This window comes from Leucoraja erinacea, chromosome 16 (assembly GCF_028641065.1).
Source record: "Leucoraja erinacea ecotype New England chromosome 16, Leri_hhj_1, whole genome shotgun sequence".
NCBI lineage: Eukaryota > Metazoa > Chordata > Chondrichthyes > Rajiformes > Rajidae > Leucoraja > Leucoraja erinaceus.
In genome coordinates, this window is record NC_073392.1 from 28569268 (window position 1) to 28587355 (window position 18088).

At 47.2% G+C, this 18088-nt stretch overlaps 1 protein-coding gene across 1 annotated transcript in view; it reads right to left on the reverse strand.

The window, feature by feature from the left end:
- LOC129704707 (high mobility group protein HMGI-C-like) overlaps window positions 1-18088 on the reverse strand; it is a 61863-nt gene that overhangs the window by 21424 nt on the left and 22351 nt on the right. The window contains exon 4 of the mRNA XM_055648014.1: window positions 978-1016. Within this exon, the coding sequence (XP_055503989.1) occupies window positions 978-1016 (39 nt within the window). The remainder of the gene's footprint in view (window positions 1-977; window positions 1017-18088) is intronic.

Consider the following 18088-nt stretch of genomic DNA (forward strand, 5'->3'; position numbering starts at 1 on the left):
GTGTCATTGAATCATTGACATCTTTCTGGCAATCCAGAACATACATTGGATGGTTGGTGAAACAGTTCAGAGAAACTGGCCCCTTTGAGAAAGATCGACAGTGAGATGTTATCGATCCTAAACCACTTACAATTATGACAATAGTACCAATATTCATAAGGAAACTCCAAACACCATCTGAACTGCAGTGTATTCCAGGTATTCACTACTCTCTGATTGAAAAAGGTCTCCCTCAGATGCCTTCCAAATCTCTTGGCTCGTACCCTAAATCTAAGTCCTCTGGTCTTTAACTTTCACCTTTGCCTTCTCTCGCTTCAAACTACTCATAATTTCATGTAATTTAGCCATGTCACACTTAGTTTAGTTTAGTTTAGAGATATAGCGCGGAAACAGGTCCTTCGGCTCAGCGAGTCCGCGCCGACCAGCGATCGCCCATACACTAGCGCTATCCTACACACAAAGGACTATTTACGGAAGCCAATGAACCGACAAACCTGCGCAGGTCTTTGGAATGCGGGTGGAAACCGGGGCACCCGGAGAAAACTCGCGCGGTCACGGGGAGAACTTACAAACTCCGTGCAGGCAACACCCAGAGTCAGGATCAAATCGGGTTTCTGGCGCTGTGAGGCAGCAACGCTACCGCTGCGCCACCGTTCCCTCTTAACCCCGGACATTCCAGGGAGAACAGACCTAGCTTCTCCAATCTTTGTTTGTGACTACAATGCTCCATCCCAGACAACATCCTTGTGAACCTTGTCACAACCTCCCCAGCGCTGGCATTAAGTTAGAGAGGTCACGGTTTCTTGACTGAATCTGGGAACATGCTGTTACGGGAGCGCAGTTAGTTATTGGTAAATGTGGACTCCAGAGCATTGCAATGGTCGCCCGATGTCAGTCTCCAGTTATGGCTGTGTGCCAACAGTCTATGTGGCGTTAGGGTACGGAGCCTTTAAAGGTTGTCACCATCGGTGGCCTACCTGAGTTCCTTCCTGCTCCTCCTGTTGTGTCCGCTGAGGCTGACAAAGAAAAAGAAAGCACAGTTAAGAAATTGTTTCGACAACTAGATAGACACAAAATGCTGGTGTAAATCAGAGGGTCAGGCAGCATCTCTGGAGAAAAAGGATGGGTAACGTTTTGGGGTCGGGACTCTTCCTCAGACTGCAGTTCCTTGTTTCTACTCCCAGGATGCATTTTGGAAGTTTCAATAGGATGTTGTTCTCATTCTTGGTCGACATGGATATGTTGGGCCGAAGGGCCTGTTTCCATACGGCATGACTCTATGACTGTAATATATTGCAGTCGGCTAAATCTCTACCTTAAACTTCAGACTCTAGAGATACAACACATCGCTCACCATGTCCACGCCGGCCAGCGATCACCAGCACTCTCCTACACACTAGGGACAATTTCCCATTTACGGAAGCCAATTAACCTACAAACCTGCAAGTCTTTGGACTGTGGGAGGAAACCAGAGCACCTGGAGAAAACCCACATGGTCACGGGCAGAACGTACAAACTCCTCCTGACGGACAGCACGCAAGGTCAGGATCGAACCCAGGTCTCTGGTGCTGTAAGGCAGCAACTCTACCGCTGCACCACTGTGCCGCCCCTACTTGTGTGGTAAAAACACCATTACCAGTTCTGCTGTCTTCACTGTACTCACCATATGGCAAATACATTCTACTTTAGGTAAGGAGCCCACAGACAAGCACAATACTCCAGGTGTGGTCTCCTGGATAACCTATACGTTTTCAATCAGACTGTATTTGTAATAAAAGCTAACGTATCCTTTGCTCTCTTAATTGGTTCTGCCCCTCGCTGTTGACCTTCAAGCACACCTCAACCCAAGAATATAGAACAGTACAGCACATGAACAGGCCCTTCAGCCCATAATGTCTGTGCTGAACATAATACCAAGATGAACTCATCTCGTCTACCTGCACATGACCCATATCTCTCCATTCCTTCCATATCCATGTGCCTATTTAGAAACCTCTTCAAAGCCACTATGTCACAGTCATAGAGAGTCTATAGAGTCATACAACGTGGAAACAGGCCCTTTGGCCCAACTTGTCTACACCGACCAACATGCGCCATCCGCACTCCATAGACTTGCGGGTGTTGTTTCTGTCTTTGCACTATTATTGCACTGAAGATTTTTTGTTGTTTATTATGGTTTTTACAGAGTACTACAGCGGGCAGCACGGTGGGACAGACAGTGGTAGAGTTACTGCCTTATGGAGCCAGAGACACAGGTTCTATCCTGACTACAGGTGCAGTCTGTACAGAGTTTGCATGTTCTCCCCATGACCTGCGTGGGTTTTCTCCGAGTACTCCAGTTTCTTCCCACACTCCAAAGGCGTACATGTTTAGAGGCTAATTGGCTTGGTAAAATAGTAAATTGTCCCTAGTGTGTTAGATAGTGTTAGTGTGTGGGGATCGCTGGTCGGCGTAGACTCAGTGGGCCTAAGGGCCTGTTTCCGCGCTGTATCTCTGAATTAAACCAAACGAAACATATATACTATGTTTACATATCTGTTATGTTGCTGCAAGTAAAAATGTCTTTGTTCCATCTCGGGATTATAAACCACTCTTGACCCTATTCCAGGAAGGTCTTAGTTCCACTTGGAGATTGTGTTTGGTTTCCCGGGAATGGCTCCACACCCTCTCCAGTGGAATGTATTTCAAATTTCCATTTCTTTTCATATTTTCTTTTGACACAGTCGGTCTGCAGAAAATCACAGCTGTCCCATTGGTCTAATTAGGCACAAAGTCGTACAGTATCGGTCCAGGAAGCTGGGAATTGTGCGAGTGTGCTGGTACGTGGCAGGATCTGGGAGAAGTTAATGGGAAGGTGGGGAGAATAAGATAGTGCTTGATAGTCCACAGAGATTTAGGGTCCCTTGGCCCAACTTGCCCATACAGACCAACATGCCCAATATACACTAGTCCCACCTGCCTGCATTTGCCCCACATCTTTCTAAACCTATCCTATCCATGTACCTGTCTAAATGTTTCTTAAACGTTGCAATACTACTTGCCTCAACTACCTCCTCCGGCAGCCCAATTCATAAACTCACCACCCTTGTAAAAAGGTTGGCCCTCAGCTTCCTATTAAATCTCCCCCCCCCCCCCCCCCCCCCCCCCCCCCCCCCCCCCATCCTATCTAAACCTATGCCCTAGGGTTCTCCATTCTACTACTCTGGGCAAGGGACTGCGTTCACATGATCTATTCCTCTCATGTTTGAAGGGGTAAGGACGCCTTATTTGCATTGTATGATTCTATGTGGTTGACCACAGCAAAGACTGCTAGATGGTCAGTGGACAGCTTGGGGAATAAAGAAACCCATGACATTGGGTGCTGTCGACTCTGACTGGCTTGGGAATGAATTGTGAAATTCCGGTAGCCTCATTACAGGAAGGATGTGCCGGCCTTGGAGAAGATGCAGAAGAAATGTTTACCAGAATGTTGCCTGAATTAGAGGGTATTACCTAGAAGGAGACTTTTAGTTAAGTTTAGAGATTCAGCACCGAAACAGGCCGTGACCCTAAAGACAAACGAGTCTGAAGAAAGGTCCTGACCCCAAACGCCAACTATCCGTTCCTAGAGATGCTGCATGACCGACCCGCTGAGTCACTCCAGCACCTTGTGCCTTTTGTTCTGGTAAACCAGCATCTGCAGTTCCTTGATCCTACAGATAAGAGTCGGTCTTGGCATCATCTTCGGCACATCCCGTGGGGCGGAGGGTTTATTCCTGTACTGTACTGTTCAATGTAGATGCTGGTTTGCACCTAAGATAGACACAGAGTGCTGGACTAACTCAACAGGTCTGGCAGCATCTCTGGAGAAAAGGGATAGGTGACGTTTTGGGCTGGGACCTTTCTTCAGACTCCGAAGAGTCAGACTTCAATCTGAAGCAGGGTCCAGATCCGAAATATCACCCATCCTTTTTCTCTGAAGGTGCTGCCTGACCCGCTGAGCTACTCCAGCATTTTGTGTCTATCTTTTATTTTTATCTTTTATTTGGGACTGGCCTGCATAAAACATACTGTGTTTTCGCTGTCACTAAGTGCAATAATGCTGTTTTCCTTCAGCTAATAAACGATCACCAGATGGGATCTAAGTCCAGCCCAGGCTTGGCTTGTATCCAGGCCTTTAGTTTCATGTACAACAACCTGCTTGCTTGCCACAGTGTCCCCCTCCCCCCTCCCTCTCCCCCCCCCCACCCCGCCAATTCCTTCCCTCCCCCTGGCCTACAAACATGCACAAGCTGTTTTTTGGCAGGCTGGTCTGAGTTTTATGAATGGCCTGGTTTCCACCTACAAACACCGCTCATCGCAAGGAATGGATTTTCCCAGGCTCCCTGGAACGCCGGCTTAAAAGCAAAGCAAAAAATAACGAGGGTGTTGCCAGAACCCGAGGGCCTGAGCTATAGGGAGAGGTTGGGCAGGCTGGGACTCTATTCCTTGGAGCGCAGGCAGATGTGGGGTGATCTTGTAGAGGTGTACAAATAGATCAGGTAAACGCACAGAGTCTCTTGCCCAGAGTAGGGGCATCGCGAACCAAGAACATAGGTTTAAGGTGAGGGGGGAAAGACCCCATAGCAGAAGCGTCCACGTCGGGGGGCTGGAAACTGGAAGTATCCTGAGCTAATTCTGCTACCACCATCATCGACTGCGACAAGTGATGGCTCCCACTGATTGTCGCTGGAACCTTGCGTCCTTTTCAGGATGGACGATGACAGCGATGTCAACATTTGTAACAAGATGGTCTCGAAAGGAGAAGAAGAGGGGAAAGATTTCACGGGAATCTGAGGGGTAACCTCTTTACACAAAGGGAGGTGGGTATATGGAATGAGCTGCCGGAGGAGGTAATTGAGGCAGGTACTATCGCAACGTTTAAGAAACATTCAGACAGCTACATGGATAGAACAGGTTTAGAGGGATATGGGTGAAACGCAGGCAGGTGGGATGAGTGTAGATGGGATATGTTGGTCGGTGTGGGCAAGTTGGTCTGAAAGGCCCATTTCCACACTGTATGACTTTAATACAAAAAATGAAGGCAAGTCAGTGCCAGTTTTTCAAAATAAATGGCTTTGGTTAGAGCAATAGTGAGAGTCAACGGTCACCAGCAGACAGGAGGCGCTCAAAGCCACGGATTTTTAACCTCTTTCGGAAAGAGATACATGAAATATTTCTCCCCTCAAACATAAATCTGCTCCCACATTAAGCCCCAAAACACCTGTTGTTATGTACACTATCCTTGCAGAGTGAAAGTATTGTCCGGTTGTCATCTATGCCTTTCCCCAGCCCATCGGATTGTGAGCAGCAGCGGTAGAGTCACCACCTCGTAGCGCCAAAGACCCGGGTTCGATCCTGACCTCAGGTGCTGACTGTAGTGAGTTTGCACGTTCTCCCTGTGGGTTTCCTCCCACATTCCAAAAATGTGCAGATGTTAACTGCCTTCTGTAAATTGTCCCTCATGTGCAGGATGGAACTAGTGTAAACAGGTGACCGCTGGTCTGCATGGATTCGGTGGGCCGAAGAGCCTGTTTCCACGCTATATCCCTAAACGACACTAAACTTAAGCCCTTGGCAGCTGAAGGCACACGGCGAGGTGATTAAATTGGGAGATCTTCATGTATCTGCTCTTGTTTTTGTTAAAAAGAGGAAAAAACGAGGTCATGGTAATGTGAGAGGGAGTGTGCAGGGTGCCACAAAATCTGAGCTGAAAGATAAATTGTTGGCCACGTGATGGATAATGAATTTATTTGCCGCAGCTGTTAGTTCACCTGTTGCCCTGTTTGTCATCCGTCTCTCATTGGGGCTTCATCAAATGAAAAAACCCCATCATTTTAAGAAAATGCCCTGGGAAGATCAAAAATGTTCCAATGGTTTAGTGATGGCCGCATTGTGAAGCAGCGTGTGGCGAGATTGAATGTTATGTGGGAATTGGCTGATAGGGGAAGAGAGAGAGAAAGAGCACATTCAGTTTTAGAAATGGGATTCGGAGATTCTGACAGCTGTTTCTATAATCAAATTGGATGCAGTCGCCCAACAGTCACGGTTAGTCCCAACCCCGACAACATGAGGGATTAAAACATTAAACAGGCCAACTCCGCACTGGAGAATCCAGCAGGAATGCTAGCTGGAAGAGAAAGGATTTTCCTCTTTCGACTCGGAAACTAGTGGCTCCAATGCAGAGAAGTGTGGACGCAGCCAGGACCATCGCTCCAGCCAACTTCCCTTCCTTTAACTCCATCTACACGTCACGCTGCCTCGGCAAGGCCACCAGCATAATCAAGCGCCAGTCTCACCCCCACCCCGGTCACTCCCTCTTCCCCCCTCAGGCAAGAGGTACAGAAGTGTGAAAACGCTCACCCCCAGATTCAGGGACAATTTCGTCCCAGCTGTTATCAGGCAACTGAACCACCCTATCACCAGGTAGAGAGTGCTCCTGATCTACCATCTACCCCATTGGAGACCTTCAAACTATCTTTAAACAGACTTTACCTCGCACCAAACGTTATTCCCTTAATCCTCTATCTGTATACTGGATGGCTTTATTGTTATCATTTATAGTCTATTCACAGTTTAGTTTAGTGTAGTTTAGAGACACAGCGATCCATTGACTTGATAACACAAAACAAAAAACTATTCACTGTACCTCGGTACACATGACAATCCTAAACTAACCTAAACTAATCCCAAGTTGTGCCTAACCCCTCAGAGCCGGAATGAGATTCAATAAATTTAGGAATTCAAGGCCCACCCAGCACCTACAATAAGGCACCAAAACTGTCAGGAGAACAAGTGCATGGTTCCTTGAAGGTCGAATCACAGGGAGATAAGGTGGTCAAAAGGCTTTTGGCACTTTGGCCTTCGTTAGTCATAGTCTTGAGTATAGAAGTTGGGAGGTCATGTTGCAGTTATACAAGATGTTGGTGAGACCGCAGTTAGAATATTGTGTTCAGTTCTGGGCACCATGTTATAGGAAAGATATTGTCAAGCTCGAAAGGGTTCAGAAAAGATTCACAAGGATGTTGCCAGGACTAGAGGGTGTGAGCTATAGGGAGAGGTTGAGTAGGCTGGGTCTCTATTCCTTGGAGCATAGGAGGTTGAGGGGAGATCTTATAGAGGTATACAAAATCATGAGAGGAATAGATCGAGTAGATGCACAGAGTCTTTTACCCAGAGTAGGGGAATTGAAGACCAGAGGACATAGGTTGAAGGTGAAGGGTAAAAGATTTAATATGAATCTGAGGGGTAACTTTTTCACACAGTGAGTGTATTGCACAAGCTGCCAGAGGAGGTAGTTGGGGCTGGGACGATCCCATCATTTAAGAAACAGTTGGACAGGTACATGGATAGGACAGGTTTGGAGGGTTATGGACCAAGCGCAGGCAAGTGGGAGCTGGGACATTGTTGGCTGGAGTGGGCGAGTTGGGATGAAGGGCCTGTTTCCACACTGTATCACTCTAATAATCACCACTGACCATTCCACGCATCAGCCCTCGTGGCATGTAATAAAAAGGAACTGCAGATACTGGTTCTTGCCAAAGATTGACACAAAATACTGCAGTAACTCAGCAGGTCACTGGAGAACATCACTGGAGAACATGGATAGGTGACGTTTCAGGTCGGGACCCTTCTCCGGACTGATTGCAGGGGGATACGGGGGAAGAAACTGGGAGAAAAAGAGGGCCATACAAACCATGGGTGGCAACAGATGACCCACAGGTGAGGAGGTTCCCTGATAGGCAATGGTTCCCTTAACGCATCCCGTCCCTGCACTCTCCCTTGATCCAACAACATGTCCAGTCTCATTCTATTTAGGCATACAGCATGAAAACAGGTCCTTCGGCTCACCGAGTCCGCGATGACCATCGATTGCCCGTTCACACTAGTTCTATCCCACTTTCACACCCACTCTCTGCACACTAGGGGGTGATTTACAGGAGCTGATTAACATACAAACCCTCGTGTCTTTGGGATGTGGGAGGCACCCGGAGGATATCCTCATTGTCACAGGGAGAACGTGCAAACTTCTAGCAACTAGAGAGCAGTACTGAGCTGTTTCTGTCTCCCTGGAGGCCCTTGGACTAACTTCGATCGGACTTTACTGGACTTTATCTTGCACTAACGTTATTCACATTATTCCCTTTATCTTGTACATGTACATTGTGTACGGTTGGATTGGAATCGTGTATTGTCTTTCCGCTAACTGGATAGCACACGGAGAAAGCTTTTCACTGCACCCCTGTACCTGACAATAACCTAAAGTCAAACTGAAACAGCACCCGAGGTCAGGATCGAACCAGGGTCTCCGGTGCTGCGAGGCAACAGTCTCTATCTGCGCCACTGTGTTGCACCAGATTATGGTCTGCAGGCTTGATCATTTCAGCTTGAACAATTTATGAAGTGCAGTGGAATAAAAAATCATTTCACTTCTCCTCCCCACCCAGCTACAGGTGAGGAAGTGAAAAAGCCCATTGATACGCTAATGGTGGCATTGAGGAAGCTGGTCATGGAAGGGCAACCAAACACCAACACGGGGTTTCCAGCTGTAGAACACCTTTGGTCTCCACAACCACGCACACCCCTGCACAAGACCACAATGTGTGTGCTGAACATGATGCCAAGTTCAACTGATCTTATCTGCCTGTACATGATCCATATCCACCTTGTGCCTATCCAAAAGCCTCTTCAAAATGAGATGTTGGAGGGAGAGCAGGAATGGGGCAGAATGGCCTGTTTCTGTGCTGTATGACACTATGACCCACATTCACCCACATTCATTATGTTTAATAACAGGGTGACGGAGACAAAGAGCAGTGACACAGCAGTAGGGTTGCTCACCTACAGCGCCAGAGACCCGGGTTCGATTCTGACTACAGGTGCAGTCCGTACAGAGTTTGTACATTCTCCCTGTGACTGCCTGGGTTTCCTCTGGGTGCTCTGGTTTCCTCCCACACTCCAAAGACGTACAGGTTTACAGGTTGTGTAGGAAGGAACTGCAGATGCTAGTTTAAACCGAAGATAGACACAAAAAGCTGGAGTAACTCAGCAGGACAGGCAGCATCTTTGGAGAGAAGGAATTGGTGATGTTTCGAGTCAAGACCCTTCTTCTTAACCCGAAACGCCACCCATTCCTTCTCTCCAGAGATGCTGCCTGTCCTGCTGAGTCACTCCAGCTTTTTGTGTCTATCTTAGGTTTGTTAGGCTTAGGTAAAAATTGTAAATTGTCCCTAGTGTGTAGGATAGTGCGAGTGTACAGGGTGAACGTTGGTCAGCAGGGACTCGTTGTGCTAGACGTCCTGTTTCCACGCTGTGTCACTAAAGTCTCAAAAGTCAGAATAATCGGACGTACAACTTTAATAGTCACTATAAAAGTCACGCTGGGAGTTACCAATACATTGGTCAAATTCCAAAGGGAGGGATGTTTAATCATGTGGAAAATAACATTGGCAATTCTTCAAGACAAAGGCACCTCAACCCAATAAGCATCACAAGATGCTAGGAAAAAGGGCTTGCTTACTGACATCTTGCAGAATGTCGAAGATGCATTACCAAGGAAATTGTGAACATATACACTAATCTGGCACATTGGTCTTCACCAGTCAGAGTACTGAGTATAGAAGTTGGGAGGTCATATTACAGTTGTACAAGACGTTGGTGAGGCCACATGTGGTGTATTGCATTCGGTTTTGGTCACCATGTTATAGGAAAGATGTTGTTAAGCCGGAAAGGGTGCAGAAAAGATTTGTGAGGATGCTGCCAGGGCTCAAGGGGCTGAGCTATAGGGAGAGGTTGAGCAGGCCTGGACTCTATTCCTTGGAGCACACGACGATGAAGGATGATCTTATGGATGTGTACAAAATCATGAGAGGAATAGATTGGATAAACGCACTGTCTCTTGCCCAGAGTAGGGGAATTGAGAACTAGAGGACATAGGTTTAAGTTGAGGGGGGGTGGGGGAAGATTTAATAGGAACCTGAGGGGAAACATTTTTTATACAAAAGTATATGGAATGAGCTGTCGTACGAGGGTGAGGCAGGTATTACTATAACTTTTAAGAAACATTTGGATAGGTACGTGGATAGGATCGGTTTAGGGGGATATTGTCCAACAGGCAGGTTGGACTAGTGTAGATGGGGCATATTAGTCGGTGTGGGCATGTTGGGCCGAGGGGCCTGTTTCCATATTATATGACAATAGCAGTGTTTAAGAGGTTTTTGGATAAGGTCATGGATATGCAGGGAATGGAAGGATATGGATCACGTGCAGGCAAAGGAGATCGTTTATCTTGGATAGACACAAAATGCTGGATTAAATCAGTTTGGCATGATGTTTGTCATGGACATTGTGGGCTGAAGGGCCTGCTCCTGTGCTGTACTCGTCTAAGTTTCGATGTTCTATGTGTGGCATTGGCTCAATGTACAACAGGCAGCAGAGCCCTTGAATAAAGCACACAAACCCTGTGGAAGCTGTCAGTGTCTCCTGGATCAGTCTGTACGCTGCAATGGACTTGATCAGAAGATCAAAGCCCACTGCGTACATCTCCCGAACAGCGTTCAAGGAAACAAGTTTTTATAAGCAATTTGTTAAGGGCTTGTGAATTTATTTTCCCCGCTGGTTTGCTCACATCATTGGCCAAGAATTTAATCCTTAATTACAGGAGATTCCAAGGAAACCCTGTGGTTGGTTCTTCTGCCCAATTGGCCGTCAATACTGGTCGAAATGAGCCAGGAATCAGACTGGGCCGGCCATCAGTCAGGGACTCCTTGGCAACTCAGAACGAAATGCTTGTTCGAGCTGCGCGTGGTTTAGTTTAGTTTAGTTTGGTGTCGTTTATTGTCACGCGTACCGAGGTAGTCATCAGTCTGAAGAAGGGTCTTGACCCGAAAACGTCACCCGTTCCTTCTCTCCAGAGATGCTGCCTGTCCCGCTGAATTACTCCAACATTTTGCGCCTACAGTGAATAGCCTTTGTTGCATGCTATCTACATCGGAAAGACAATATATGATTGCAACCAAGCTTTCCACAATGTACAGATACACGATAAAGGGAATAACGTTTAGCGGAAAATAAAGTCCAGTGAAGTCCAATTAAGGATAGACCAAGGGTCTCCAGCCTCCGGGAGCTCGTTCCAATACACCCACCACCCTTTGTGCCAAAGGTTGCCCCTCATGTCCCTAATTAATCTTTCCCCTCCTCACCTAAACCTATATCCTCTGGATTCCCTAACTCTGGGTAAAAGCATTTACCCTTTCTATTCCGTCTCATGGTCTTATACGCCCTATCAATTCCGCTCATGCTTTTATATACAAGTCTTTGAAGGTTCGAGTTTTTGGTTTTAGTTTTAGAGATACAGCGTGGAAACAGGCCCTTCAGCCCAACGAGTCTGTGCCGACCAGCGACACCCATACACTAGTCGTCTCCTACAAAACCAGACCCAATTTAGAGAAGCCAATGAACCTACAAACCTGCACGTCTTTGGAATGTGGAAGAAACCGGAGGAAACCCACGCAGTCACAGGGAGAACGTGCAAACTCCACACTGACAGCGTCCGAGGTCAGGATCAAGCGCGGGTCTCTGACACTGTAAGGCAGCAACTCTACCACTGCGCTACTGTGCTGCCCCTGTAGTTTCTTAATAATCAATTGATGTAAAGTTTGAGTATGAGAGCCAGGAATTCGGTAATATCAATTCATCCCAGTGGCGCAGCTGGTAGAGCCGCTGCCTCAGCGCCAGAGACCCAGGTTCAATCATGACCTTGGATGCTGTCTGTGTGGAGTTTGCACGTTCTCCATGTGACCGTGTGAGTTTCCCCGTGTGCTTCTGCTTTCTCCCACATCCCGAAGACGTGCAGGTTTGTAGGTTAATTGGCTTCTGTAAATTGCCCCCTAGTGTGTAGGGGAGTGCATGCAAAAGTGGGATAACATGGAACTGGTGTGAACGGGTGTCGGCATGGACTCGGTGGGCCGAAGGGCCAGTTTCCATGCAGTGTCTTTGAAATCAAATCAAATCATGTTGCAGCTTTACAAGACTTTGGTCAGGACATATTTTTAGTATTGTGTGTAGTTCACATCGCCCATTACTGGAAGGGTGTGGAGACTTTAGAGAGAGAGTTCACCAGAATGCTGCCTGGATTCAAGGGTATTACTATAAGAAAAGGTTGGTCAAACTGGGATTGTTTTTTCTGGAATGGAGTCTGAGGGAAAGAACTAATAGTATATAAAATTATGAAAAGCATATTTAGGGTAGACAGTTGGAATATATTTCTCAGGGTGAAAATATCAAAAGGGCAAAGTTCATAAGTTCATGAATTATAGGAGCAGAATGATGCCATTTGGCCCATCAAGGCTACTCCACCATTCAATCATGGCTGATCTTATCTTTCCCTCTCAACCCCATTTCACCTGCCTTCTCCCCATAACCCCTGACACCCGACTTAATCACGAATCAGTCAATCTGCGCCTTAAAAGTACCCGATGACTTGGCCTCCACAGCCACCTGTGCCAATGAATTCCACAGAATCACCACCCTCTGACTAAAGAAACTCCTCATCTCCTTCTTAAAGGTATTCCTTTTATTCTGAGGCAGTGGCCTCTGGTCCTGGACTCTCTCACTAGTGGAAACATCCTCTCCACACCCACTCTATCCAGGCCTTTCACTATTTGGTACATTTCAATGAGGACCCGAAACTCCAACGAGTGCAGGCACAGTGCCATCAAACGCTCATCATATGTTAACCCAATCATTCTTGGGATCATTCTTGTAGCTTTAACTTAAAAGCTTGGAGGAGCAAAGATTTAAGGTGATGCATGGGGCAAGCCTTTTTTTACATGGATAGTGGGGGGTGGCCTGGAACACACTGCAAAAAAGGTTTGGTGGTGGAGGCAGATACGATAGTGGCATTTAAGAGGTCTTTAGATAGGCACAGAGATATGCAGGGAATGGATCACAAGCAGGCAGAGAAGATTAGTTGTGGAGATTACATGTTTGAAATGGATATTATGGTATGATCTTGTGTAGTACTGAGGGAATGCAGGAGTTACTTGAAATTAGAGAAATCATCGTTCAAACCACTGGAATGTGAGCTGCCCAAGCGAAATATGAGGTGCTGTTCCTCCTGTTTGCGCTAGGCCTCACTCTGACAGTGGAGGAGGCCCAGGACAGAAAGGTCAGTGTGGGAATGGGAAGGGGAGTTTTAATATTTGGCTGTTGGGAGATGGCGTAGGCCAATGGGGGCCAAGCGTAAGTGTTCAGCGTGAAACGATCGCCCAGTCTGCGCTTGGTCTCGCCGATGGTTTGCTAACATTGGTTGCTAGGCCTCTCCACCAGGCATAAGCAGGTTGAGGGCAAGTGGGACACACGTCCCCTCCTGAAAACCTTCAAGGTAGAGGAGGCCATGAGCGTTTGTGTTGGTGCTGGGCTCGTGAGTAAGAGTGAAAGTGGAATGGAACGCTCTCTTCCCCTTGTTCCAGTTTATGTATGTCTCTGCGCCTGTACACTTTCTATTTAAGTAGGTCTGGATCTATTCGCGGACAAAGTCTAGACTTGAGGCAGGTTTACGGAAAACTTCCTGATCAAATTGGCAGAATCATCTGAAAAACAAAGAACTGCAGATGCTTGTTTATTTTTAAAAGACCCAAAGTGCTGGAATAACTCAGCGGGTCAGGCAGCGTAGAGTCAAAGAGTCATAACACATCGCAGCTTGGTAACAGGCCCTTCGGCCCAACTTGCCCATACCGACCCCGTAACCCCAGGCATCCATACTAATCACGAATCTGTCATACTCTGCCTTAAAACTATCCATTAATGGCCTCTACAGCCTTGTGAGGCAATGGGTTCCACAGATTCACCACCCTCTGAATAAATAAATTCCACCTTTTCTCCTTTCTAAAGGAACGTCCTTTAGGCCTATGGCCTCTGGTCCTAGACGCTCCCACTAGTGGAAACATCCTCTCCCTATCCACTCTATCCAGGCCTTTCACTACTCGGTAAGTTTCGCACGAGGTGCCCCCTCATCCTAAACTCCAGGCAGTACAGGTCCAGTGCCGTCAAACTCTCATCATATGTTAACCCAATCATTCCTGGGATCGTTCTCGTAAACCTCTCTGGACCCTCTCCAACGCCAACACATCCTTCCTCAAATATGGGGCCCAAAATTACACACATTACTCCAAATACGGTCTGACCAGTGCCTTGAAGTACCATTGCAAAAGACTGCGGCTGTCTACCCTATTTGTGTTTCTTATAATGTTATATACTTCTATGTGGTCTACCCTCAGCATCTGATGCTCCAGAGAAAACAATCCAAATGTGGCCATCTCACTTACAGTTAATACCCTCCTGGTGAATCTCTTCTGCACCCTCCGCAAAGCCTCCAAATCCTTTCAGTAATGGAATGCACAAACCACTCCCAATTTGGCTAATTGCCGAGACAAAGAGGGTTAAAAAATCAACACTGGTAAATGGGATTAGTATTAATAGATTGATGGTTGGCATGGAACCGGTGGGCTGAAGGGCCTACTTCTCTGCTGTAAGTCTCTATGCTAATCTTTAACAGTGCATTGGCATCTTTACTGTTTATCTAAAGGGGCCGGCAAGGTAAGCAACACATCTGTAATGCACGCCTTCGAATCGAGAACCAGAGTCCATAGGTTTAAGGTAAGGGGGGGGAGATTTAACAGGAACCTGAGGGGCAACTTTTTTTACACAAAGGATGGTGGATCTAAGGAATAATTTGCTGGAGGAGGTAGTTAATGTTCTGTAGATACTATCATAAAGTTTAAGAAACATTTCGACTGGGTACATGGATAGGATAGCCTGGATAGATATGGGCCAAATGCAGGCTGGTGGGTCTAGTGTAGATGGGGCATGTTGGTCGGCATGGGCAAGTTGGGCCGAAGGGCCTGTTTCCATGTCGTATGACTCACTGACCATGCATTAATGCGTCACCAACTCGCACCAATGGTACAGTGACGCAGTGGTAGAGTTGCTGTCTTACAGCACCTGAGACCCGGGTTTGATCCTGACTATGGGTACTGTCTGTAAGAAGTTTGTACATTCTCCCTGTGACTCTATGAATTTTCTCCAGGTCCTCCGGTTTCCTCCCATACTCCAAAGACGCGCGGGTTTGTAGGTTAATTGACTTTGGTAAAGATTGTAAATTGTCCCTAGTGAGTAGGATATTGCTAGTGTATGGGGATTGCTGGTCGGCGCAGACTCTGTGGGCCAAAGGGCCTGTTTCCGAGCTGTATCTCTAAACTGAACTAAACTCATTGGTGCACTGGGATGATCAACAAAGGATTGTGTGCTTGAGTCCGTGGTCTGGGAGGAACCCCAGCATTCTCGTGCAGAGGTGAGAGCTCAGTTGGAGCCCAGTAACTAGATTTAATTGACCATCTCATCTGCGAGACGCCAAGTTGGATCTGGGCCTGTTTGTTGTCACCCTTCTGCCGGTTACTGGACCAGACCCTATAGCCCTCGCCATCAACACTGGTCACACCCAGGTTAGACCCACTCCGGAAAACAATGGCAGAGCTAACCGCACCTCTACCGCTGACAGAGAGTTGACTTGAGTTTGAGTTTGAATTCAGTTTATTGTCATGTGTACCGAGGTACAGTGAAAGGCTTTGTTTCACATGCTGTCCATTCAGATCAGATAATACTGTACATAAATACAATTGAGTGGAAGTAAGTACAGAAGGTAGAGCAATGGGGAAGATACAGAGTGCAGAATATAGTTCTCAGCATTGTAGTGCACCAGTTCCACAGACAAAGTCCAATGTCCGCAATGGGGTACAGGTTAATCAGGCAGTAGTCTAACCCATGCAAGAACCGTTCAGAAGCCTGATAACAGAGAGGAAAAAGCTGTTCCTGAGTCTGGTGGTGCGCACTTTCAAGCTTCTGTACCTTCTATTCTGCCCTGGTTTAACTTTAGTTTAGTTTAGTTTAGTTTATTGTCACATGTACCAAGGTACAGTGAAGAGCTTTTGCTGTGTGCTATCCAGTCAGCGGAAAGACAATACATGATTGCAATCAAGCCATCTACAGTGTACAGGTACTTTCGTTGCATGCTAACCAGTCAGCGGAAAGACACTAGACACTACATGGGTTGAGGGATAGGGTGGGAGGAAACAATACACAGCCCCTTTAACTGAAAGAAGACAGAATGGAGCTGAAAATCTCACACAAGGCTGGCCCGGCATTTCCCAGAGAGGATGTTTGAGTTGGCAACACTTTGAACTGAGTACTCAGACACTAGAACAGACACAACTTCCTGTGTAGAGGGAGCGTGCTTTTGTAAGTTGGTGACACAGTAACGAGTGTAGCTGTGAAACAGAGCATGCGTGTGTCAGTGTGAGTGCGTGTGTGTCGGTGTGAGTGTGTGTGTCGGTGAGTGTAGGTCGGTAGGTGTGTGCGTGTGCGTGTGTTTGAGTGCGTGTGTCGGTGTGAGTGCGTGTGTCAGTGTGAGTGCGTGTGTCGGTGTGAGTGCGTGTGTCGGTGAGTGTAGGTATGTAGGTTTGTGTTGTGTGTGTGTGTGCGTGTGTTTGAGTGCGTGTACCAGTGTGAGTGCGTGTGTCGGTGTGAGTGCGTGGGTCGGTGAGTGTAGGTAGGTAGGTGTGTGTGTGCGTTTGAGTGCGTGTGTCAGTAAGTGCGTGTGTGTCAGTGGTTATGTGTGTGTGTGAAAGAGAGTGTGTGAGTGTGAGCGTATATCAGGCACCAATCTATTTTGGACAAAGTAGGTTCTTTGTCTAAGTCAGTCCAATATTTCACACAACCACTGCAACCCCCCGCCCCCCCAGCCCCCTCCCTACTGTGGAATATTCCCTCATTTGCAGGGGCTACACGGACAACATGGATGGTGAATCTGTAGAATTAATTGCCACAGAAGGCTGCGGAGGCCAAGACAATGGATATTTTTAAGGCACCGATTGACAGATTTTTGATTTGCAAGAATATTGGGGCAAAGACAGCAGAATGGGGTTGAGGGGGACAGATAGATCAGCCATTATTGAATAGAGTAGACAATGGGCCGAATGGCCTAATTCTGCTCTAAGAGGGCCACTCCCTCTTCTCCCCTCTCCCATTGGGCAAAAGATATAGAAGTGTGAAAACGCACAGCACCAGATTCAGGGACAGTTTCTTCCCAGCTGTTATCAGGCAACTGAACCATCCAACCACAATCAGAAGCAGTGCTGAACTACTATCCTCCTCATTGGTGACCCTTGGACTATCTTTGATCGGACTTTACTGGCTTTATCTTGCACTAAACACTATTCCCGTTATCCCGTGTCTGTACACTGTAAATGGCTAGATTGCAATCATGTGTAGTCTTTCTGCTGACGGTAAGCATGTGCCAAAAGCTTTTCACTGTACCTCGTTACACGTGACAATAAACTAAACTAATCCTCCACACCACTGGTTACAGGAAGGTCCTACAAGGGTGGAGGATGGTGGTGCAATCTTCCGGGCTGCTGATTGGAGGATGGGGTTGCAATCCTGCAAGCCATTCACCAACGGATGGCACTGCAATGCTCCTCTCTATTGGCTGTAGCATGATGTTTAAACATCCACACCATTGGTCAGAAGGTGAACCATTGGAGACTATCCGCGATGTAATTGGTTAGTGCATGAGGAGGCCAACTGCAGTGCGATTGGTCGCTGAATAGTTAACGGTGGTGTAGTTGCTGTATCCCTCCGTGTGAGTTGTTGCTGGTTTACAACAAAAAAGACACAAAGTGCTGGAGTAGCTCAGTGGCTCAGGCAGCACCTGTGGAGAAGATGGATTGGTGACGTTTTGGGTCGGAGACCTCCTTCAGGCCACTAAACGGGGGAGGGGATGTGTAGGAAGGAACTGCAGATGCCGGTTTATATCAAAGATAGACACAAAGTGCTGGAGTAACTCAGTGGGTCAGGCAGCATCGCTGGAGAAAACGGATGGGTGACGTTTTGAGTTGGGACCTGCTTCAGACATGGGTAATGGCCAAGTGGGTGATGTTACTGGGCTGAGGCTGTTAAATTGGCCCGTCCAACTTCGGGAGTGACTAACCTTAAAACGACTTCCAGGATGATT